Raw genomic sequence first — 24,279 nt, forward strand, 5'->3', positions numbered from 1 at the left:
CTTGTTCAAGGAAAACTTTATGTAAAAAAGGTGACCTTGAAAGTTATCTTAGCCTCAAAAGATTGCTAATATAAATTCAGTAGGAGCAAAGCAAACAATCAGGCCTTGCTACCATAGGCCAAAGTATGTAATCTTTAAGAATAGCATGGCTTAAACTGATTCCCTAATTTGGCACTTGCATCTTACAGTCAAGAGGTTGAATCATGCCACCTCGGCATTACCACACTTTAAGCTCATGTGTCAGGAAGAAGTGGTATAGACATTAGTACATTACAACTGAGTCACCAGCAAATGCATCAAGTATTTAAAACAACATGTCTTTCCCAAGTCTGACTCAGAACTAAGGAATTACAAGCACATTCAGGAATTCACTGCAAGACTGGGAAGCATGACAGTTAAAGGGATATTCATTCCTAAGTAAACACAATTAAGAAAGTTTAGCCATCATCAAGCAAATCACTTCTGGTGTTACCACATTTCTCAGTATACTTAAAAATAAAGAACAAAATTAAACAAATGCAAGTATTAGCATTACTTCTAACTGTTGTTGAGTCCTATTTACACATTTTACATCCTACTTATACCCAGGCTGAATCCTAGGCTGTTACAGAAACCCTGTAAGTGTTATGTTATGTGTATCAAACCTGCTACAACTGAGATCATTGGGTAGAGTACAGATGTAGAATAGAAAAGTCCTTAGAAAAAACAGCTCCAAAAGAAAAGCAGGAACTTGTAAAAGGGTTAGTTGGACAAATAACTACCTTTCAGGTGAACCCAAATTAAGATGGAATCACTGAAGAACTTAACAAATTAACTAACAGTCAAACATAGTGATGACACCCAAAGCCATAGATTAAGAAAACAAACCAACCAACAAAAACATTAAGGCATTTTGTCTTGATCTGCCACTACCCAGAGCACACTTAGTAAAGACCTGTTAATGTTTCAGTTATTTCTACCAGCCAAGTCAGAGAACTATATAAATATTTGAGATAAATTCTGCTACACAGAACATATTTAGCAGTTGATCTCAGAACTCACCAAAGAGATGGGATGTGTTTTCAATTTTGTCCATGGTATCTGCAAGGGAAAACATTATTCTAAAGGAAAGTAAACATTAAAAATACAGTAAAATAAAGCATTTGTTTAGAATGTGTTTTACGTATACAAATTACATTTGTAACTCCTGAACTCAGAATAATATTACTTTCAAAATATCAAGCTTATCTGAAAATACTGTATAGTAAATTTATGCACACACATAAATTTATTTTAGGTGTTAAAAACAGAACTTCAAAACCTACTTATCACTGAGCAGAAAACAGACAAACAAAATAGAATCTGTCTCTTTAATAGAGAGTTGTCAAGCACCAGAAAAAGCAATGCTGTCTTCCACATTCTTTCCTTTAAAAGGAAAGAAAATCCACATTTGCTATGTTGGCCTACAAGTAATTGGATGCCTGCAACAAAGCATAAAGTTCACTGCATTCAGAAAAATCAGGACAATCCCCATTAGGGGGGGGGTGGGGGGGTGGAAAGAAAAAAAACCAATAGACTGAAGAGGTGCCAAAGTTTGACCAGATCATAACTTCTGTCAAAAACAAGCCACAGCTTCATTTCTTACTCACATATCAGTATAATCTAGGAGAGATGATATACATTGGTCCTTGTGGCTGCTAAGAATTGAAGCCAAAAAGCAACAACTACTAATTTTAGAGTGTTTACACATTTCCCACAGAGACCAGAATCCCTCGGAAAGATATTTTTGGAAATAGGAAAGGAACAAGAGTGAAAGCAATAGGAAGAGAGGGATAAAGAGAAGAAATAACACATAAAAAAACCCCAGAATAATAAATAATTATTGTAGACTAATTACCGTGGGCAAATACAAGCTTTTATCTCTACTCCTATTTCAGAACACGCAGGAATAAATTCTACTCAGAAAGAAAAAAAAAATTAAAAGAATCATTGCTTATTTTCATCATTTCCATATGTATTTCATGTCATCACATGAGAAACAAAAATCAGTAAGAAATTATTGCTGGTAACATCTTTGTTTTTCTCTAAAATTTTATCAAACACTCATCACAATTTTCTATTAATACAAAGTTACTTGAAAGTTTACAGAGACAGAAGGAAAAAAAAAAAAGAAAGATTTGGCTAATTACCATTCCGGCACAATAAAATACTCACCCTAATGGATGCTTTATTGCAAAAGACCTTGTTTATAGCAAGCCATGTTGGAAGATCCAGCATGTTCTGAAGCACCTCTTGATCCAGCTCTAAATTGGTCAGCTGACCTTCCCCCTTTAATGTGCTCAGGTTGATCTTGTCAGGTGACAGATTTTTGGTGAACCTAAAAACAAACACATACTTTAAGTAAATGCATATGAAGCGATCAGAGCTGTCCCACGTATAGCTGACAATTTAACTTAAAGCAATGGTCTTGGGGTGAGGAAATCCTCTTAGATTCCTAGGTACAATTTCACCGTGAAAAGAAATGGTACCATGGAATTGCTTTGTCCCTCTAAATTTTTGCATCTCATTAACTCAATTTACAAATACATAAACAAAATTAAATATATTATGAGGTATCTTCTAATTTGTCCATCACCCAGAATAACAAATCCTTGATTCAAAGTATTTAACTATTTATTTTAAACTATGTAAGGTAGAAGTGAATCTATTTCACTCTTCTTTAGTTTTTCAAAAGGAGGAAAAAACAGAAATCCAAAAACTCTACAACTTACACTGTCATTCTTAGAGCAAGCAGGATTGGCTTAGAATTCACTCAGGGGGAGTAACAAAAAGCTACTCCTTATAAATAGTACCTTTCTATATATATTTACAGTTAAAATCTTGAAATGAAAAGTTTTAATTAAACATTTAATAGGGCTAATCATAGAATTTAATAACATAAGTTAGAAATATACATACACACATATTTACACATACATAGCAGCATGTTGTATAAAAATATTGGATGAAAACTTGAAAGGTCAATCTGACATACAAGGGCTAAAAAAAATGTAACTATTTAAAAGAGTACATATGCAATAAATTTCATTATACTTCAAAGACGCTATGATTTGCTGATATAATAGAACAATCTATGTGACTGTGTCAAATGGTTCACATCCTTGTGTGATAACATGACAAAAATCATGGGTACTCTACCCTCACATCAACAGCTGTAGCATTATATCTACCACAAGCTGAAGAATAGGCTATACTTAACCACACTTGCATTCTGCCATGGAAAAATTGTTTCTGTGCATGAATTGGGTCTAATTTTACAAGATCAGGTAGTAGAAAATACTACTGTTTGCATTACGCTTTGTGACTTTTCCCACTGAAATCTCCCCGCACTGATATCCTGCAGGCAGAGAGCAAAGGGGTTTGTCTGTCCACAAGGACAGAACATTGCCTTGAAGCAACGCCCCAGGAGGTGCAACTCCAACATTTCCTGCCCATTCAAGAGACCAATTTCTAACCAAGGTCTTTAATAAGTCAGATACTCAGGAGGAGATGGTGGAAGAAGGTGAAGAGGGTGGCAAGCTTTTCCTCTTAACAGTTTCCAAGTGTGGCTTGAAACATGGCAGGCATTTTCTCAGTCCAGCTGCTTTACTGCATTCTTGTGATGGTAAGCTTTGGAAATGCATTTACCTAGCCTGACAAAATGCAAACATCCATTTTACCGCTCCTATGAAACATTCAGCCAGACATCATAAACTTACAGAGTTTCATCTCCTGTCAGTTTAATCATGAAGAGGAACACTCAAAGATCAAGACATCTGGGGGTGGAGGTGCACAGGGGAAGAAGCTTGTTCAGAATTAAAAATTCAGTTAATTTTTTTTTTTTTTACTATACCAAGTCTGCAATTATTCAAGATGTATTTACAAATAATACTAGACACATTTCTTATGAAATAAGTGTTGCAGTTGTTTCTGTATTGCTTACAAGGCATAAATTAACCAGAAGGAATGAGCTTTAATTCATGAATAATATACTTTAATAATTTCAGTACTAAAAAATATATTAAGATAAGGCTATTGACAAATATATTTTCCTTGGCAACTAATGTACTTCTAAATGCTCCATTTAGAAACATTATGAGGGGAATAAAGGACTTTAAATAATTTAATTTTCTGGTTACCCTTCTTTGTTCCTTTTAACAAGAAAGAGTAATGAGAAGCGCTGAATAACCTGCCTCAGTAAAACATCCCATCAGTAACTGCAAAATATAAAGCCTCCTATCTCAGAAATCATACTGACAAGTCTCATCTGACTCAGCTAATTCAAATTCCTAGAAGAAAAAAAGCAGCCACTGAATGTTTTCAGTCACATCTCTCTCTCGACCTTCTAGATGAAGGTCAATATAAGAATCACAAATTGGTGTTATTTTAAAGTCACGTTTATACAGCAAAGGCCAAAACATTCTGCCATTACACACACACACACAGAGAGTCTCCTGAGACTCATGCTCTTTGGAAGTCATCCCCCTCAGCATTCCCTGTTGCTAGGCCACACCAGAAATGCCACTCAACTTGGAGACAGATCTAACCATCATCTTGGTCTCAACTGCAGACACATCACACTGAAACCCAGAGGATCTACAGGAACGGGTTTCCACACTTCACAGCGAGAAAGACACCAAAATACCATTAAGAAGGAGAATGGAGACAGCAAAGCCAACCTTGAGTTATTTCTGACATCCTTCAAACAGATAAAATGGGAGCCAGCCCCTCCCAACAAGGAGCAGAAGGACAGGGAAAGCAATCTCAACAAGGAGCATAATTTTTCCCCCATTTCTACATATTTTTTTAAATCTTCTGAGAGTGTTGCTTTGAATTTGTTACCTCTCTTGCAGTCAGTGAAAGGAAAAATGCTCTGAATGCTGCTTCATTCAGCACAGACCAATGTAAGATGACCTCCACCGGTAAGACTACACCCTTCATTTCAAGAGTCACAGAAAGAAACTCTTAACAGGTGAGTTGTGAGAAGGTATTTCAGGTGTAGGCACCTCTAGCAGCAGATCTCTTCATTCCACTTCCACAGCTGGAATGTGACTGATGAATGGATGCTGAGGAGACTGTGATGTTTCCCCAAACCCCATAGCAACTTCATAATATACAGCCACATCTGCTTTGTCTATCTGCTTTGTCCAGAGCCAATTTTCCACAGAGTATGCCAACACTTTATGTTTCTGTGCCAGTTCCCTGCTCCTTCTAAACTCAGTTGTTCCATAGAATACACTTCTGTTTATCTGTTGGATATTTTCAGCACTTTAGAACCATTTCATACTACTTGATATAACAGGAAAACCTTTTAGTTTTATACAGTGGCCTCTAACTTAAAAAATAAAAAATTAGAAGTTGACCTATTTGGGCAGCTAGCCCTGCAAAACACAATGTGATCATACCCATTAGTTAGAATTTACAAGAATTCAGATCTTCATGCATAAAATTAAAAGAAGAGCCAAATGACAAAAAGAACAGTATTTTTAATTAAAAATTTTTAAAAAAAGCCTTAGGGCACCCACAACTCTCCAAACGGTATTGTTCTAGGATCCCATGGTACATCAAACCAGGACATGCCCCACTGAGTCAGAGTGCTTTGACTTTTCTTTCTAGCGCGCTTCGCATTCAGTCAACAGAGAGTCAGGGAGATGTACCACAGACACTGATGTCTGTCTAGTGCAAGTTCTAGTGAACTTGCCACGAGTTGGTATAATAATCACTGACAAAATTGTTACTCAGCTAAAGTCCGCCATTTAATATTTTAATACTATTAACTTTTAATTTTATTGTTAAATTAAATGTTAATATTATTCTAAATATTCTGATGTTGGAGATGTTTTCTAATATTTATTGCCAGGCAAAATCTAAGGAGGAGGCAGCACGCCTTTAGAGGTTGGCAAGTTATCTCTACATCTAAAGATCTATTGTGTCTCAGTACTGTAACCTAGAGTGCTTAATCGCTTGAACTTTGAGGACTTATTAGTCTATCACATTTATGATACAATTTTTACGTAAAGCAGAGGTACTTCCTGTAAAGTTAGGGTACAATCATGTGATTCTGCATATGTAGTAATTAGAAATCTTTGATCGTGCCATGATGTTTCAGGATTAGAAATCTTTGCGCGGGGAAAACCATTTAAAAATTCTCTATGTGCTTTTCATATAACTACTCAGAACTAACAATGTCACGAATTTCATGATATGCACACATTCTTCTCTCTGACTTGGCACAAGCAAACAGCTCCCCCCCTGCTTATAATTTGTTTTCTACCCTGGTGTTCATTCCTTAGAACGAGTTAACTACTCCTTAAAAACTGGGTCAAACTGGGAGCAGACGCCTCAACAACAGGGCCATTTCCCTGCACAACATCCAATGAACTCTTGACTGATGTTCCGTTTCTAGAGAACAGACCCAGTGTTAATACCCATGACTCGGTACAAGACGTGAATAAAGCAGAACAGAAAAGTAAAAGGGAAGGGCAAGAGGAACGGAAATAAAGGGCATGGTTGAGTTCACCAAAGCTTTCTGTTACACTGTTTTGCTGTGGCAGTAAGACATCACTGTTATTGAGGCAATACATACTTGGTTTGCTAATACCACAAGATATTCTTAGCAAAACTGTTTCCACGGATTTAGTTTCAATTTCACAAACTACCCTTCCTCTCTCAAAACATACGATTTGAGGTTTGAACTACTATATCTGATAGCATGAATTTCAAGTCAGTTTTAATATTCAGTTCTACAAGGTAGATTAATGCTATAAAATACTTTACACTTTAAATGCAAGAATCCAGAAATATGAAGTTATCAATATCACAAGCAGCCTGACACACCTCCCTTGGGTACATAAATACATATACACACACACACACGCATGCACTAAATACTACTATGCAGTTAGATGGTTCAACTTTAATTTACAGAGCACAGACTAAGAGTTTAGTGAAAAGCATAAAAGACTGCAAAATAACAGCACAGTAGTAATAATCATACATATGAGTAATAAGTTACAATCATTGTATTCTGTCAGGACCACAACAGTTCTTTTAGTTCTTTTCTCTCTAAAATAACTAAAAATCCACACAGAAGATGCATTTTTTTCCTTGCCCAAAATATTTATTTTCTAAAGTTTTGTTTGTGACAACGCAGGCTTGGAGCTCTGAATGGACGCTCATGCATGCAGATGGCCAAGAAGTGAAACTAGAAACAAAAAACAACCAAAACCAGTACAGAAGACAGGGGAAAACACTTCTCCAAAAGCACGAGCTTATGGTTTGTGTAATGAAGGCCACAGACCACATGAAGCTTAGAGCAACGCTCCACAAAGGTTTGGAGAGAATACCAGATGCCTTGTCAAGTTCGTCAACAGAAACTCCAACCTCTGGATTTAATAGAGAAATAACGGAAGTCTGGATCACATTGGGGCATGGGATTCTCAGCTGTTTTGCACATCTAGTGAATATACAGTCTCTTCCACCTGGCTCAACCATATGCCTCCCCTGCTTTTTAAAGAAAACTCCTTCAGCAATTTGACCCTACATGTATGCTATAATCATGACAGACTATTAAATCATAATGTGCCACATGTTTTGCTTATCTCCTTGTTATGAACTAGAACTCCTTAAAAAGATGCATGGTTCAAAACAACCAGCTCTGAAAAAGGGAAGTGTGGCCTACCAAGCACTGAAAACTGTATCAATAATAAAACAGCAGAAATGGAGCGAAAGGTAACTGGTTTTTTTCCTGTTTCACCTGGCTGAACCATGTTATTAGATCACTAAGGAACTCTGTATGATTTCTGAAGCAAGAAAAAACATTCTTTTTTCAATAGAGTTTCTGAGGAAGATATTGGCTTCCCATAACTCCAGGTAACAGAGAGAAGGAGGTCTACTATCATTCTGCTCACTGTACCACTTCAAATTTTAAGACTTCATGTTTAAATAGAAAAGGAACAGAACTAACTCTTTGTCAAATCTGCCACAGAAACAAAACATTGGGATCACCAGAGTGTGCACTGTTAGGAGCAAGTTCCTCTCATCTGGTGTAACACCATGAATCAAAACTGATTTTTAATAACTGGTTTGATCTGGGGGAAGGGGAGGGGGAATCTAAATCCTTCCCAGCTTTAAATAAGAAAAAAAACAAAAAGGTCACAGCAAATAGCATGCTGCAGGCAACACAACAATCTCCTTTCTCGTATTTTCTTTCCTGCAGCCAGAAGAAATATCAGTGTCTCAGAAACAAAACAACACCTGCAAATACTTAGTTCAGGAGCATTGCTATATTTTTCCCCATGGCAGCACATCATTAATTAAGTCCAAAGTACCAAGATGCTTACATCTATTTAGATGGTAGCAAGTCCTAGATGAGAAAAAGACAGACTCCCTAAATTAAAAAACAACTCTACATACCGGTAACATTAAGAACAATGACATTCAGAAGAGTTCTTAGTAGCATTTCCTTCTTGATCCAGGTATGACAGGAGAGAAAAGAAAAGGTGAGACAGACTACAGTCATACAGGATTAAAGATTTAGCTGCCATTAAGTGAATGGCAGACAGACAAAAGACAGACTTTACAGATGCAACAAGTGATTGACCTGTATTGAAACAGTAAGGCATTAATGAAAATTTTGCATGGATGTGATAGACCAGGAAGAAAACCAAATACAAAACCTGAACTTCTGTAAAAAATGTCTATTTTAATCCTTCAGACCCATGAAACAAGATGAGAATCAAGCAACTAATACCTTCTCTTGGAACTTCAACCAAAAAGCTTCACCAAAAATTAACTATACAGGCTTAAGGTTAGTAGAAGTTGGTCAGAGGACTGCAAGAGCAACAATATCTAATATGCCCAAAGGATACGTGGAAATCCAAAAGCACTGAATATATTTAGTAATGCCCTATAAAAAGCTGGTGAACTGTGAAGTAACAGAAACCTTTCAGTGAATCCTGGCTGTCCTAGGGATGTTCTATTTTTAATGCAGTGTATTAAATTAGTATTTCAACCAGCAAGAAACCATTAACTATGGTTTATGTAAGATTTAGAGTAAATGATTTTTAGCTCTGCAGGTTGAGGTAAAATGTGTAAAAGCTGACAGGTAACATTAAAGACACATTCATCAAGCCCACAGAAAACTGACCTTCTGAGGAACCCAAGACATCAGCAAATGGCTTTGCAGAAACAACTGACTCACTGATGATGCAAGATACTGAACATCTAAAGATATAATTCATGGAAACTACTGGGTTCTAAGTGAAAGATGCATTTTTAGGAAATAAAGCTGGAAGAGACGAGACAATTGATGAAAAACTGCCTGGGATATATGAAGGTTAAAGTACTTTTATGTATAAAAAATTAATTGTAAGTAGTACTAAATAGCACCGCAAATATGATGGCATGCCCTCATCTTGGACACTATATCCATTTCTGAAAATATTAAAACTAATTTAGAAACAGAGAGGATAAACAAAAACATTAATGACAAAGTAATGAACACTGCACAAAAAGTTAATTGGATGATTGTTTATCTTAACATAAGAACAAAAACACACACCAAACTAAAAAATAACAGATTTAAAGCCAGTAAAAGGAAACACTCATTGCAGAACATTTTAATGCCCATGAAAACATCAAGATAGAATACAGTACCAAGATCAAAAGCTTAAAAGAATTTAAAAAAAAAAAAAAAGGCACTTGGTAGGGTTTGTAGGGAGAGGTAATACTTTTTACGCCTACAACATAGTAGGATTAACCAGACACACTTAAGTTCTTTACTTAAGAAAATTTACAGTACATTAGGTTGAAAAGAAACACTTGTGAGGATAAATTTTAATATTTCTGGACAAAAAACCTCCCACAAACAATGGCACTCTCACAGTCTGCACCAGGAAGAGAGCATTGCCGTAGCACTGTAAAATCTCACCACTGTCAGCAGCCAGCGGGTAACCAGTAGACAAGTCTACAGTGGACATAACTTTGGTGGTCTAAGAGGCTATCCTCCAGAAGTCATCTGTATCAGCAATGTTTTGCCCTGCACAGATTCCAAAATACCATGCAGTTTCCTCCCAAGAAGCCCCTATCCGTAAGTGAACCGCAAGGGCTACCATTCCCTCATTCTGCAATAAGGAGTCACAGGGGACTCCTAAATAGCAATACCAACTGCAGCAGCTACACCTGACACCAGACTTTTCAAGTACACCCCTCACTACCTATGATACCTGGCTGGCACCTTCTTACACCTTCCAACATCAATGTGTACAGGAGAACGGTATCACCCCTTTACCCATGGGTAATGTGGCCACCCCACACGAATGCCTGCGTGCTCTATTTAATCACACCTTGAAATTCTGTAAAATTGTCAGGTATGTATTTGGTGGCTGAGTGCAAGATGGAGAACCCTGCATGGCCTGCTGGATGTCCAGCATGGAGAGCATCTGCATGATCTGCCGCACAGCATCTTGCGAAGGTGCTCATGGACCAACCCTCTGGGGCAGGACAGGACACTCCCCTGTTTGCACACCCAGCCTGGACCTACTGCTCTCAGCTGGCCACAAATTAAAGCACACTAGACAAGTCCAAAACACTACCTACAACCCTACAGCTTCAGGTGGGACTTTTCAGGCTACTATACAGAACCTGAACCACCTAACACTAATCAGGCCTTTTGACAGATCTTCCTTTCCAGGCAAATCACTAATTAGGACCCTGACTCAACAACCAGCCTATACTTGTGTAACACATCTGGTGCAGTGTCACACCAATCCCCTTTATCTCTCCCATCCTAGGAAGTGGAGCGCTGCATAGTACATCTGCTTTGCTGATGCTTTCCAAATAACTGCTTCCATTTCATGACAACATAGAAGGACTTCAGCATGGACTGCTACTCCAGCTGACTTCCTAAAGACAACTTAGTACACTTATCCATTCATTCTAAGACCCATTCCATACTTTCTCAGATACCGACATCCCCACCAACAGTCAGTTGGCAATATATAAAGCTTCCCCTAGTTAATTCTGTAATAATACATACAGGAAATTATTTTCTTTCTAGTTGCAAAAACTGTATTGGTTGCTCTTTGGGTACAGGCAGAACTGAAACAGCTGCCATCATCAATGGCTATTATCTAATTATGTGTCACGCAGCAGATCTGCTCAGACATAGCCAAGCACTGTGCATAAATAAGGAGCTTACACTGCATGAATGATAATCATCTTGTAAGTAAAATATTGCTCACACAATTTCTCTTTCATTTATGATAAATCCTCACGCAGACCAATATTAGCTTTTCTATTCCATGAGTCTTTTCACCTATCACTTACACAAGCATAGAAATGGTCAATATTATCAAACCCAAAAAACTTGTTTCAAACATGACAATCCTATACACGACAGACCTTAATGCATACATTGAGTACAAGATAACATAAAATCCTTAATATAGTAAACCGTATGTGTCAAGGTATATGCAATTTCCACATTGTAGGCAGCAAAAATAACACCTTACATTTTGGGAATGTGCTTATACTTGATAACTATTAAACGCCACTCAAAATACAACATTCTGTACCTAATGCAAAGAAAAGCCACTTGATGCGAAGTAATTTTATAAATTTAAAATCAAGAAGTAACAGTGTAGTGCAAAAGCATTACAACATCTGCCTTTTGGAAACTGGATCATTTATTCATATTTCTCAATAAGACATTAACTATAAGGGCTATTTTAATTTAAAAAAAAAATCAGCTATTCTCTTATGTAAACTAGGTAAAAAGCTGACTGATCCTTCAAATATCTATCAATACAGAGGTAATAAACATCAAGTTATGAAAAAAAATTAAGTAGGTGTACATGATAAACAACAAATGTCAAATAGCCTAAGATATTGAGAAACAGCCAGAAGATTACATTTAGAAAATACACATAAAGGTATGTTTATAATGGGACTGCTGACTTACTTCACAAACCAGTTTTGCAAATTTAGTTTAGGACTTAAAAACAACCAAAAACAACCCCAAAAACCCAAAACATGTAACTGCATAGCAAACAATTATTTTTTGCAGAATTGTAAGTTACAAAAACAAACAGGAGAGAAAATCCAATTAACATTTTATAGAGCTCATTTCACTCCCAAATTTATATAAATGCATACCACCTCTTACATTTACTCTACAAAGGTGGGAGAGGGGAAGTTACCTGAGGGCAAGGTATTCAGACAAAAGGCCCCTATTCCTGGTGAAAGCAAGTGGTCAGTTGCCACGGCTTCTGAGAAGCTTCTGGTACTCATTTTGGTAGTAAGGATATTCACAGCAAACCAATCTCCACCAGAGCCAGCTGGGATCGCTGCAGGGAACGGGACACAGGGGACACACAAGGGATCAAGTTCAAAGGGAAAAAGGAGTGATACAATAATGTAAGAGAGTTTTAGCTAAAGATAACTGCAGTTACAACAGTTTGTTACACATCATGACATTACAGAACTAAAAAGGAAACAGACCTGTGTAAAATGCTAGATTCCCATGAGAATATCCCTTGCTGTCTGATACTACAATACTGCAGCCATGTTTAAATGAACAGCTTAAGGAGAAAATTTTAATCATGCAGAAAAGGTCTATATAATATAGCCAAGTGGTTTCAGAGGTACTCAGTAAGTATATTTGGAATGTGAGAACGAAGATAGACCAGAGATGCACCATAAGAGGTTTTTATTTTATTTTGAAATGGGAGACAACTTTTCAGTTTTGTTTTGCCTAGCCTGAGATTTCTCAGCCCGCATTATTGTTCCTATTCACAGTGTCTCAACTTCACCTATTCAAAACTCACACTAAAGAAATATGACTCTACAGATGTAAGGGAATGGGACTTCTTGGATTTGTTTTTGTCTTTGAGGCGGTGCTACAAAGACCTGCACACGCTTGACATTCTGATTTTGCAGGCTAAGAAATTTTAGTACATTAAGCTTCTCAAAAATTAAAAATTAGAATCTTTGATTTGTCAAACCATATGGTAATTTAAAAAAAGAATCTTTTTGTTACCTGTCTTCACTTTGAAAAGTGAATATAAGTAATATAATTAATTCCTACACTTTACCCTTTCGGGTACAATAAAATCCAAGCATTTGGACAGGGCCCTCAATAGGCAGTTTGTTGGGATATTTGAACAACATTTAAGAGATTTATTACTAAAGTGAATTACAGATACCTATTTACAAATGCTTATTTTTCTCAGGTCTCCAGATCCCCAGCAATGGGAGCAACTACAACATGAAAATTGTTCTAGAAGTAAGCAACCACATAGCTTCCACATGCCTGGGTAGCTGGATCCCAAGGTTGCTTCCTTGGGAGTCAGATAACAGAAGCAGCCAACTTCTCTGAGAAAATAAAAGCTCTGGTATTCTAAGCTATATGGTAAACTGCATGGCAGAGCTGCCACAAAATCTGTGCTGGGGGCATTCTTCACACAGCAAGGCTTGTACATCCACACAGGGGAGCCTGGAAGTACTAAAAGCCACAGCCTGAATGGGAGCCCTTTTCTTACTTTCCTCTCCTGTTTCTTCTCATGAAAAGAGGAGAGAATGAAGAGATCATCTGAACCCTGGTTAGCACCAGCTCCACAAAGGTGTACAGAAGAACTCCTGTGGGAGCTACTGGGTTGAGAAACCTGGGTTCCCCCGCAAGCAGCCAAAACCTAGATATGTTGTGTAATTACTTGTTAGCAATTATTCTCATGATTTGCAAAAAAATCTGTGCAACAAATCACTTCGTGTAAACCTTTAGATAATTTCTGTTGAAACGTTAATAGAATTATAATCTCCTTTGCCCAATCTGCTTGTAGAAGAAAGCAGAAAATAAAACAAAATACACTTTAACAAGCACCTCCCACTCTGAAAGTTATTTAGTACATACTTTTATACCCCTTTGATACAAAAAAAAACACCAAGGCTTCAGCAGGAGAAACACCAAATTTCAAAAAATGTAACTGTGGGCTTTGTTTTGATTCTTACATACTCCATAATCATTTGAACATAAGACAACTTTATTCCTCACAGGCTTTATTTAAATACCCTTTTTCCTGAGAATGCTTCACACTAGCATATCAGCTACTTGTACACTAAGTAATCTTCAACATCATTTTCATTCTGAAACTTATTTCCCAGTAAAACTATCCTGAGAATCGTTTAAAGAAGATGATCGCATACAAGTAAAATGCTACTGATTAATTCCTGTTGTTGCTGCAAATGCATTAATTTTTAGTATGTATACATAAGAGTTGTCTGACTTCAACAAAGCTTCAGCAGAACTTTAATCGTACAAATAAAACACCTGCAGAATCAGCATCCAGATTTACAATACATTTGCAAAAATAAAGTAAAACAAACGGAAAACTAGAAGTAAAATTCTGTAAGTTTATTTTAACCCAAATGCTACTGAAAGCTTAAGAGATCTTTCTGAGATGTAACACAAGATTTAATATAAAATCTTAATAAATGTAATGATTAAGAATTCTACCAGCAAATACATTCTTGCTCGTTTATCTCCAAAATACATTTATAACTTCATAAAGCACCACAGCAATTTCAGTTTGGCCTTTTGGAAGATGTTCTGTTACAGAAGCTTAAAATGCTATTTGACGCATGAAGCTACCAACAAAAATAGAAGAAAGTGAACGTTTTTAATTTTTGTTGAAAAAAGCATTTATTGATTCCTTTACGCTCATCAGAACACTACCAACAGATTCACACAGACAAAACTGTTGGCATGAAGTCTCCACTTAAACACAAAAAGTATTGAATTTCAAACATAAGGGAATTTAAGAAATACAGGGTTATAATGAAAATTTAAATTGCTCTTTCTCCTTGTGCTCTTCTGCTGTCTCAAGCAGTTCTGCTTTACTACCTGTACTTTTTCAGACTCGTTCTTTCACTAGGTGCAGCACATAAGATAGATATTATGCTAACACTTTCCGTAAGCATTTAGATTCAACATAGATTCATTCAGAACAACGTAGATTGTTACATCTACATTGCGTTTTGCAATTTTCCCACATACTACACAAGCCAATAAAGTCAGTCACGTAGAATACACTATGTAAAATCTTCAGTACAAGCAAAGAGAGAAGCTGTTTTATGTTTATTCTAGGAAAAGTACACACTTTGTGTTCTTTGGCTGGCTAGAAGAATTGGATAACTTTGACAAAACTGAAAATAAGCAAAAAATCTACTTCTTTTGCTACTAGCAGAAGTTTCAAAGTTCATCCAAACAATTTTGGTCATTTAGTTACAGGAAGAAACGAGCCCATTCTGGCCAAATAAAGGTGTTACATTGGTAGATTATAAAAGGAGTCACCTCAGATCTATTGAGATGGCAACATCCCTCACCAAACAGGCATGTCCTACTGGTATAAAAGCAGGGTGATATGCAGGTCAAATATTTAGGTAGGACATGTATCAGTGAAGTTGTACCAGATGATGTAGGATATCACCGTTTATAGCAGGATCAGCTGATTCCTGATATCCATACAATTAGTATGCTATTCTTCATAAAACCAATCTTCATATGTGTTTTAGAATGATTTCCCAACTATGAGGTGAAAAAAATTGTCCCAAAACTTACTGCAATTTTCTTCTATTGAAATCTTAGTATTTTCACATCTATTGCTTCAGGTAAGCAAAAGCAAAGAAGGTCTAAGGTCACGCAGAACATTAACTAACGACACAAACTGAAAACAATTTGGGTTTCTGCCATACCAAGCCCTTGTAAACCTCTTACTGTTTTCTCTGTGAAAATAACAAATAGGACTCCAACAAAGAATGTAATTTTTTGAGTTGAAGTATGTGTTATTGTTGGTAAACTCAAGAGTTAATATCTAATTGAGATTAAGAATGTCATATTCAGTGGAACTACTTAACTCAACATAGAAGCAAAGTCTGTAAGCTTTCTTTCATGCTTCCTAGACATATTTTGATAAACAAAACTGTTTTTCACAGAAAGGCATGGATATTGCAGATACTTACACAGAAGACTCAGACAACTCATTAACTAGAAAGGCAATTTCAGTCAATGATACTAAAAGCCAAAACCAAAAAACAGCTGAAAAAACACCTGAAAAAAAATTATACAAGTCTGTGCTAGTAATACCCAATCTCTGTCAATATCTTGGATCCAAACAACTCAAGATTCAAACCCCTGTGGTGGAGATGATCCCCTTATAACCACAAATAGTATAACAGGAATGCTATTGTGAACTTGCATAGCGCAATCTAGAGTCCTACTGGAAATCTTTAACACCATTGTTTTACACATTTGTCTACAAAGTCTAACTGAGGAAAAAGAAGTAATGGTGAAGGGTATCTGCTATTAGCATAGCAGAGCAGTGCACAGAAAATCTTGCAATAAAAGGTGCTGTTCAACAAGAAATCTCTCATCCGTGAAAACATGCAACAGCACATATGAAGATTCAACACAAGTTTCAGTTCACTGGGGAAGACCTTGATAGTAAGAGTAAGGGATCCCAACACTACACAGAAGACTCCTAGGCACAGTGTGTCATTCCTACCTTTGTAAAGGATAATGCTATTATCCAGATACTTGTTTCATTTTAGGGCACGTATATTATGAAATAAAGACACTCCACCATCCATATTCACAAAAAAACACAACTAACACAATATGGACCTAACAGAAATTCAAGTCTCCAAATGACAAAGTCATCTCTTCAGCTTGGCAGATAGCATTTAGTTTCACATCCTATGCCAAGCACCACAATCTGAAGAACAACAAAAAAAATGTATTTTGTTCACCCCTTTTCCCTCCTCATTTTCTTCCACAGCCTTGGAGAAGAGCAACGCATGCTGAAGATAGAGGACATAGCTTATATTTTAGAAGTTTTTAAAAGACTGAGAAAGCTAAAAACTCATCACCAGATCCTGACATAAGATACTGGTTTGTTACAAGCTGAGTAAATAAGCTCTACTACCTTCACTGTTCTTAAGCTGTAACACAGCAATAAGAAAAACCTTTTACAAAGGTAAAAAGTCATTTAGATATCAAAACTGTTCCAAAATGCAGTTTGGGTCTTCCTCTTCTTCTTGTTCTCAGACCTTAAAGACACACATGTAAAAATTTTCCCTAGCTAACAAATGTAGAACAATAAGGCTCCTTCACAACACCAGTGTCCATATAAGTTCATCTAAAAGCACTGTAAACTGCTAAATGGAAACTACACTGCTGAATGACACAATGCTTTTAAATTTGCATATAAAGTATCTAGATAGTAAGAAAACTAAAAATTGCTAACACGTGACTAACAGATGTTGCAGCAATCTTCATGGCAAATATTGCTAAATCAATGATGATTTGGGGGACCTGGACAAGATGACCTCCAGAGATCCCTTCCAACCTCAACCATTCTGTGACTCTGTGATTTGTGGCAAAAAAAGAAAGTACTTCTCTGTAACTGAAGGTACAAGTTTGTATCTTCTATTTGTTCTTTGACGTACATACTACATTTGGCTTTATTCAAACATGAAGAGAAATGCAATCATCAAAAATTAAAGTAAATCGAGATAACAGGATAATTCTTTCCACTTTTCCTTTACTATATATGGACTTCTTCTGGTACATTTTAATCCTGCCGCTAATACCTGCTTCATTAAAGATGGCAAACAGGCATCAGTTTTGAGGAACTATGAAAATTGCAGAAGAGGAAGCAATATAGTAATAGACTACAAACTGAAAGTGTCCTTTGGCATCCTCTGTATTACAGGAAATTGCTCATGTATTTGGCTCCACACTGAAATAAAGCAGTGTGTGAAGCCTACCTTAATCACATTCTTATAAAACATATTAAAGAAAATCCTGAAATAAAGAACATTATCATTTTCATTGAAAAAACAAGTTCCTAAAATTTAAAAAGCCACCAGATTTACAGCTGCTCATGTCACGTGAATTGTTTTCTTGTGTAACCAACTTCTGCAACCACTGAAGCACCAGTTCTGCAGCAAGAAAAGATATTATCTGATCATGTGATTAAGAACACCCATAATAATGGGCTTAATAATAATACTGTCTATGTTTTAGGTAGCAAACACACCCTTTTAATGTCAACATAGGGAGGATCATGAGCCTCAACTTCAACTTGCAAACCACAGGTTGTGAGATATATCCCATAAGCTTTTTAAAATTGATGAAACTTGTCATAATCATTTGACATAGTCTTGTTGAATAAGCATTATCTCATCACACAAGAAAGCAAACACAAATTTATCAACATTAAAAAGTCCTTAATTCTAATCTAGTCAGCTGTTTATTTGAAAAACCAAACAAAAACCAGCTCATGTTATTCATGACCAGTTCCCAGACACATTTTAGACTTTAACCTGTAGCACAGAGACTACAGTTTACTTCTCTTTCCATACAGCTTGCTAAATAGCACTATAGGAAATAGCTGTACCAGTCAATTAAGTCCAGTGATTCCATGCACGTTTCTGATTAGAAAGCTGACTCAAGCCTGACGACATCTTCGTATTGCATTTCCATTCGTACAGTGTTCAGTTATCTTCATGTGAAGACAACATTTCTTTACCAGCATTCCCAGCCACAAAACTCATAAGTAGGGTGGAGAAGAAAAATTATTCTACTACTGCTTCATACACCATCTTTAGCAGATAGATATCAAAGGATTTGGAATGAGAATTGTGTTTTCCCTGTGCATCATCAACAGATTAGTCAAATGCCAACCTGCCATTTCATTTTGTTTGATTTTCTCTATTTATTAGCACTGATGAAAATAAACACCTTTCAGAAATACCACACAAAAATCGTATAAAACATTTACAAAAAATAAGCAAATAAGGGACCAATATTTCAGGTTATATTTTTTAATTTATAAAAGTAAGCTCTGAAGAATAACAACGGTGTGGTATCACGACAGATCAAGTACCTAATAGCTTTTTGTCTCTCTTTAGAAAATGGGGGAAATGTAATCTGTCTTTTTAAAATTGCATCAGTCATATTGTGTACTTTCCACAGTTTTTCCATCTTTCAAGCACACGACATTGACAGCTACAAAATTTTACAGTAGGGGTTTTGTTTGTTCGTTTGTTGTTTTAACCCACGAGGCACGTTAGATACGATTTCAGTCACCCAGAAAACGTCGAACTTATTTCATCCCTTTGCGTGCACCGGAACGCGTCTCTTTTGTTACCCGGCCTCACCTGCGTGTGCAAGAGCTCACACGTCGCGACCAGACCTGCAAGGACACACGCCGAGCTCCCACACCCCCAGCCACCAAGCGAACTGGGACGGCTTGTGTAAACCCCCCCGCCACCTTTGAATTACGACGGGGTTTGGGGTTTTCCCCGTCTTTTCCACGCTCCCCCTCGCACACCTTCTCGCTGCCACGGGCTGCTCTGGGGAGCGCCCCACGGGCCCCGTCAGCTCCCCCCGCCGAGGGGCTGCGCCACCGCGTCCCGGGGGGCGCGGGCCCGCTGCCATGGCAGCCCCCGCCCGGCTCGGCTCAGCGCCGTGTGGCGGGCTGCGGGGGCGGGCACCGTCTGCCCGGCGGGGAGGCGACCGGAGCCCGACAGTGACTCACTCGGTGACTCCCTTCTGCGCCAGGCAGACCAAGCCCCCTCCTCGCCTCGGGCGGGCGCCTGCGCGCCCCCCCCCCGCCTCCGCCGCCGGGAACCGAGCGAGGGGGCTAGGGGCCATTTACGCGGCTGTCACCACCGGACAGCCACACACAAGCAGCCGGCCACCCCTTCTGCCTCCAAGTCATCCCGAGGAGGCGGCTCCAGCTCCACCCTCCGCGGGCTGAATGAAGCCCGGTCCCCTCGCCCCGCGCCAGGCCCCGCTCCCCCCTCGGGGGCGCGGGACCGGGAACTGCCGCCGCCCCCCCCCAGCCTTCCCGGGATACGGCGCCCCACTGACCTGGAGAGATGCTTCAGGATCTGCTTCTTGATAATCCCCGCCATGGTGTCTGCCGGCCCGCGCCCCTCACGACGACCAGCTGGGACCGGGGACCCGCCTCATCCCTCCGCCTTCCCCTGCCCGAAGCGGGGAGACCGCCGGGAGCGGAGCCGCTGCCCCCGCTCGCTCTCACTCAGCGCCCGCCGCCATCTTGGCTGCAGCATCGCCTAGTGACGGGGGGCGGGGAGGTAACGGGGAGGGCCGGACCCGGAGCCACCGCCCCGCACGGGGAGCGGCAGCCCCGGGAAGGCGGAGGCGGGGAAAGGTCGCCTCCAAGTCTCGCTGCTCGTAGATCCCCTGCCCGCCGCAGCCGGTGTCCGCCTCGTCAGCGCCGCCGTCCCGCCTCAGCGCCCTCAGCCTCTGCCCGCCCCAGGCTGCACCGCCCGCCCTTTTTCTGCTCTCCTCCGCCAGCTGCTTCTTTCCTCCCTCTTCAGCCTTCCCATCTCCAAAACTCTGAAAGCGCCTTTCTGCGTCCCCGCCTGTGGCTCCGTCCCTCCTCCCGCCTGTGGAGCGTGTCCCCCGTGGGCCTGGCTTCCGGCTCCCCTCAGCCCCATGCACCCAGCCCACTCTTCCACTACACCTTGAGTGACGGATACCGGTTGTTATTTTTGTTGAAAATCTGTTACAAAGTGCCACTACAAGGTGTTATGTATACCAACAAGAACAAAAAAACCCTGGTTCTAGTATGTAGCAAGAACTCCTCTTGATAAAATGCATAGTTACCTATGTGCATTAACACTTGGCATTAATACCTGCACGTCATGCTCTTCCCAAGTGATCTGCAGAGATGATTCACAGAAGCAATATTTAAAGTTGCTTTAAGTTTTTCAGATAAACTCTAGCTCTTTCGTAATACATTCACCTTGATTAGCCAAGTGAGACATTTATCCTTTTTATACCTCTGTTTTATAAGCAATATTCATTTCCAGCTACAAAAAACAATCCTCAAATTTGTTTCCATCTGGGATCCCCAAAATCATTCCAAAATTATATGCCGAGCAAGCAAACAACCCCAGAAGCAACAAATCTGACCCTGCCATCTATTCTTCCAGAAGAAGGTGGAAGAGTTGTTCAGGCAGCAAGCCCTGCTCGAACAGCCACATACCTTCTCCTGGGCCTGATCTTGGCCCAGCTGAAAGCCAGGACACCTATTGCTCCTACAGCACCACACAAAAGGAACAAGGTCAGGAAAAATGAAGAAAAGCTTACTGATAGAAACTTACAATGGTATGGCAATAAATTCATATGTATATGCACATACATAATACTTCCTTTAACCCGAATTTCTCTGCAATTACTCAAACCCACAGACTTGTAAAATCAAGTTGTTCCCAGGTGCTTACATTTCACTGGGTATCTGTGGCGAGTATAAAGCCTACAAGTTATTTTAATTTTGAGAGAACAGCTTCTTATGCTGTAGCAAAATTTCTAAGTCAGTTAAAAAATAAATATCTTGTATTAGTTTTGTTCATCCAGTAACCCTCTTATCTGGGGGTCCCTCATTCAGAACAGGTATCTTGAAGAATTTCAGTGGTGGGTAACCAAGTACCCTAAATAGTAGTATTAACTGGAAAAAGAAAAAAATTAACAATTGTAAAACTAACAAGCTTTTCAGATATGACCTCTGTATGAAGGATGGCTTGTTGCCTCTATAATATAGTCTAGAGCTGCAGAGGAAAGACATCAGATACTATTTTCTTTGCTTCTCATATACATAACGGATTAATAATTTACATGCAATGAACCAAAACCCCAAGGACCTTTAAGTCAGAAATATGAAGCAGTAACAGAAAAAATAGGTCAGGACATGAACATTTTCAATTGATTTTTCCAGGCATTTAAAAATCAGTTAGTTGTGTAATACTGACCTCATTATATTCTTTAAAGAGATTTATAAAGTGGGAATGAGCTGTGGATGAAGCTAACACTTTTATTCCTGTTTTAAGTTCAATTTTCTCAACTGGAAGAAATTCTACCAGTATCTTGAAGAAACGATGTTCATCATAATGATGGATCAGCTTCTCATCAAGAAAGAAAATACAAGGGGCAAGGAAAGCAGGACCCATGCTGTGTGTTCCCTTTCAAGTGTTCTGCAAGTGTAGCTCTGGCAGAAAAGGGAAAGTCCAGAGGCTCTTCACTGACATCAGAACTGGAAACCAGAAATACTCCTGTCTGGCAGGGTTGATCTGAAGAGTGACCTCACGTTCTCCCCCACCTCCTGGAGCACAGTGAATGGAGGAATGGAGGAAAATACACAGATCAACCCCCCCACCCCAGGGAATTAGAACAACATGTGATAAGGAGCCCAGCTTATCCCTTGGTTCAAGCAGAGTATCTGATACTTCTTTTTAGAGCCTGATGCAAATTAATATCAGGATATCCCCAGACTATGTTTAGACTTTGGACTGATTCTTCAAGTCACAGTCGCATGTTTGCCAGCCGATGAATTTCTGCTAGCACGTTCATGATGATTAGACCACTGCTATGTGAAAATGCTGCTTGATACAAAGTCCCAAAGACTGACTCCTGCTCTGAACAGAGGAAGGCAACCATTTATGAAGAATGTTGTGAGAGTGTCATCAGCTGTCACCTTAATATGATAACCACAAAGAGGAAAGAGTGGCTTAGCCTTCCTGACTACCTTGCACTTATAAACATTGCTGTGTAGGATTTCTTCATCCAGCAGCCAAGGCTCTTTGCTCTTGATTTACCAAAATGACTCCCCACCCAGTGAGGAGAAACTGTGAGGAAAACAGGTGAAGAAAAGAGGCAACTGTAGTGGCAGATCATCACATGTATTGCCATGGGTCCCACTGATCTAGGTCCTGCTGATCTGGATCCTGACCCACCAACTTTCCATGTTGACTTCAGGTCACCATGGACCTGCCTGGTGATTCCTGGGCTATGTCTGGCCCTTGTTCACCCCACCAGACCTGATCCTGACCCTGACTTGAGGACTGACTTATGTGCTTGACCTCGGACCTGCTTCATGATCACACGCTTTCCTGATGGCCTGGGCTCTGCACTGCCCTCCCACCCCTGCCTGCCTTGCTCCCTCGCTGGGGGTGGTGGGACAGGCCCTGGCTGGCAAGGTCCTTCCCTGGTGGCCACAGTATCCCCCTCAGCTCCTGGCTTCCCTCCCTTATGGAGCAGCTGGCACTCATGTCACCAAGAAAGAACCCCACTGGTGAGTGTATCCAGGATACTAAAATGATCTCAAAGAAGAATTTTGGCTTGTATTTACCACAGGTAATTTCTAGGGCCTATTTGTGAACCCTTTCAATTCAACAGAAAACCCAAGAACCCAAGGATGTAGAGAGTTTTCCGTCAGGCAGTCATCTCATCCACCAGCCTGCCTTTCACCATCACCTAAATAAAGAAAGGTGCATGCAGTTCAGTTTATGGATGGTAAGTCCAGAATAATGCCCCACTGTGTCAGGGTCAAAGAATACAATAACTTCTTCCCCAAGGACAACTTTCTTTGGATGCTCTAAACCTGCAAATTCTGTACTTGGCACCATCCAATCATTCTGAGGTTGCAGGTTCCCGCAGAGCAGAGCAAATAAGCAGCTGTGTGCTTTGTATAGCGTGTGCAGATGGAGTTTGACTTTTCATGTGGTCATGTGGATTCCTTAACTGTAAAAACTGGAATGGAGTTGAGAGGAAAAAGAAAACCAAATCCAACTAGAGCCCACGTGACTTCAGACACGTGAAGGTCACAGAATTAACAAAAAATATTCGTTATTTTTCCCATTAAATAAAGCAGTAGGAAATGTGGAAAAAGAACAAATAAAATGTGACCTAAGAAGTTCTGATTTAGTTTCAGTGAGTGCTTTGTTACATACTTGCAGAATGAGAAATTTGGCATGGCTTGATATGGATAATGCAAAAGATAATGGTCTGTCTTCAAATGCATATGTGCAAGGCTTAAGTAGTCCAACGGACCATTACTCAAAGTTAAAGAGCATCACAAAATATCAATTCTAAGCTATTGTAAGGGGCAATGTACAAGGTTTGCTACCATGTGGACATTTGAAAGTCCTATTTATGTGTCCTTGCTATGTTACTGACTTTGTCTTTGTTAGGTACTCTGTCAGCAACAACAGAAAGTATTATCAGTCATTGCAATATATGGGTGAATATGTAAAAAAACTCAATAATATGTATGTGAGTTGCCCTCAGTTAGCAATGACAGTCCATATACCAACTTTAGTTCCAAGAGATTTTAAAAAGTTATGTGTATCAACCACTACACACAAATCTAAGTGAACTGTTAAAAGCCTGGCATT

The 24,279-nt window shown here is 39.2% G+C and overlaps 1 protein-coding gene across 9 annotated transcripts in view; it reads right to left on the bottom strand.

Moving 5' to 3' along the window:
- Positions 1–20,091, bottom strand: part of BLTP3B (bridge-like lipid transfer protein family member 3B) — a 66,076-nt gene extending 45,985 nt beyond the window's left edge. For 5 of the 9 annotated variants that reach the window (XR_012775110.1, XR_012775108.1, XR_012775109.1 and 2 more), the window contains exons 1-3: positions 19,410–19,560; positions 2,194–2,356; positions 1,042–1,080 (exon numbers count right to left, since the gene is read on the bottom strand). Coding sequence is in view for 4 of the 9 variants with exons in the window: in XM_075497793.1 (XP_075353908.1) it covers positions 1,042–1,080; positions 2,194–2,356; positions 19,410–19,516 (309 nt within the window). In the remaining 5 variants the exon portion in view is untranslated. Of the gene's footprint in view, positions 1–1,041; positions 1,081–2,193; positions 2,357–12,218; positions 12,366–19,409; positions 19,561–19,951 lie in introns of those variants that run through there. The other 4 variants (XM_075497769.1, XM_075497752.1, XM_075497760.1 and 1 more) reach the window with 4 other exon arrangements.
- Positions 20,092–24,279: the final 4,188 nt, after the last annotated feature.

Source organism: Mycteria americana, chromosome 1 (genome assembly GCF_035582795.1).
Source record: "Mycteria americana isolate JAX WOST 10 ecotype Jacksonville Zoo and Gardens chromosome 1, USCA_MyAme_1.0, whole genome shotgun sequence".
Classification (NCBI taxonomy): Eukaryota; Metazoa; Chordata; class Aves; order Ciconiiformes; family Ciconiidae; genus Mycteria; species Mycteria americana.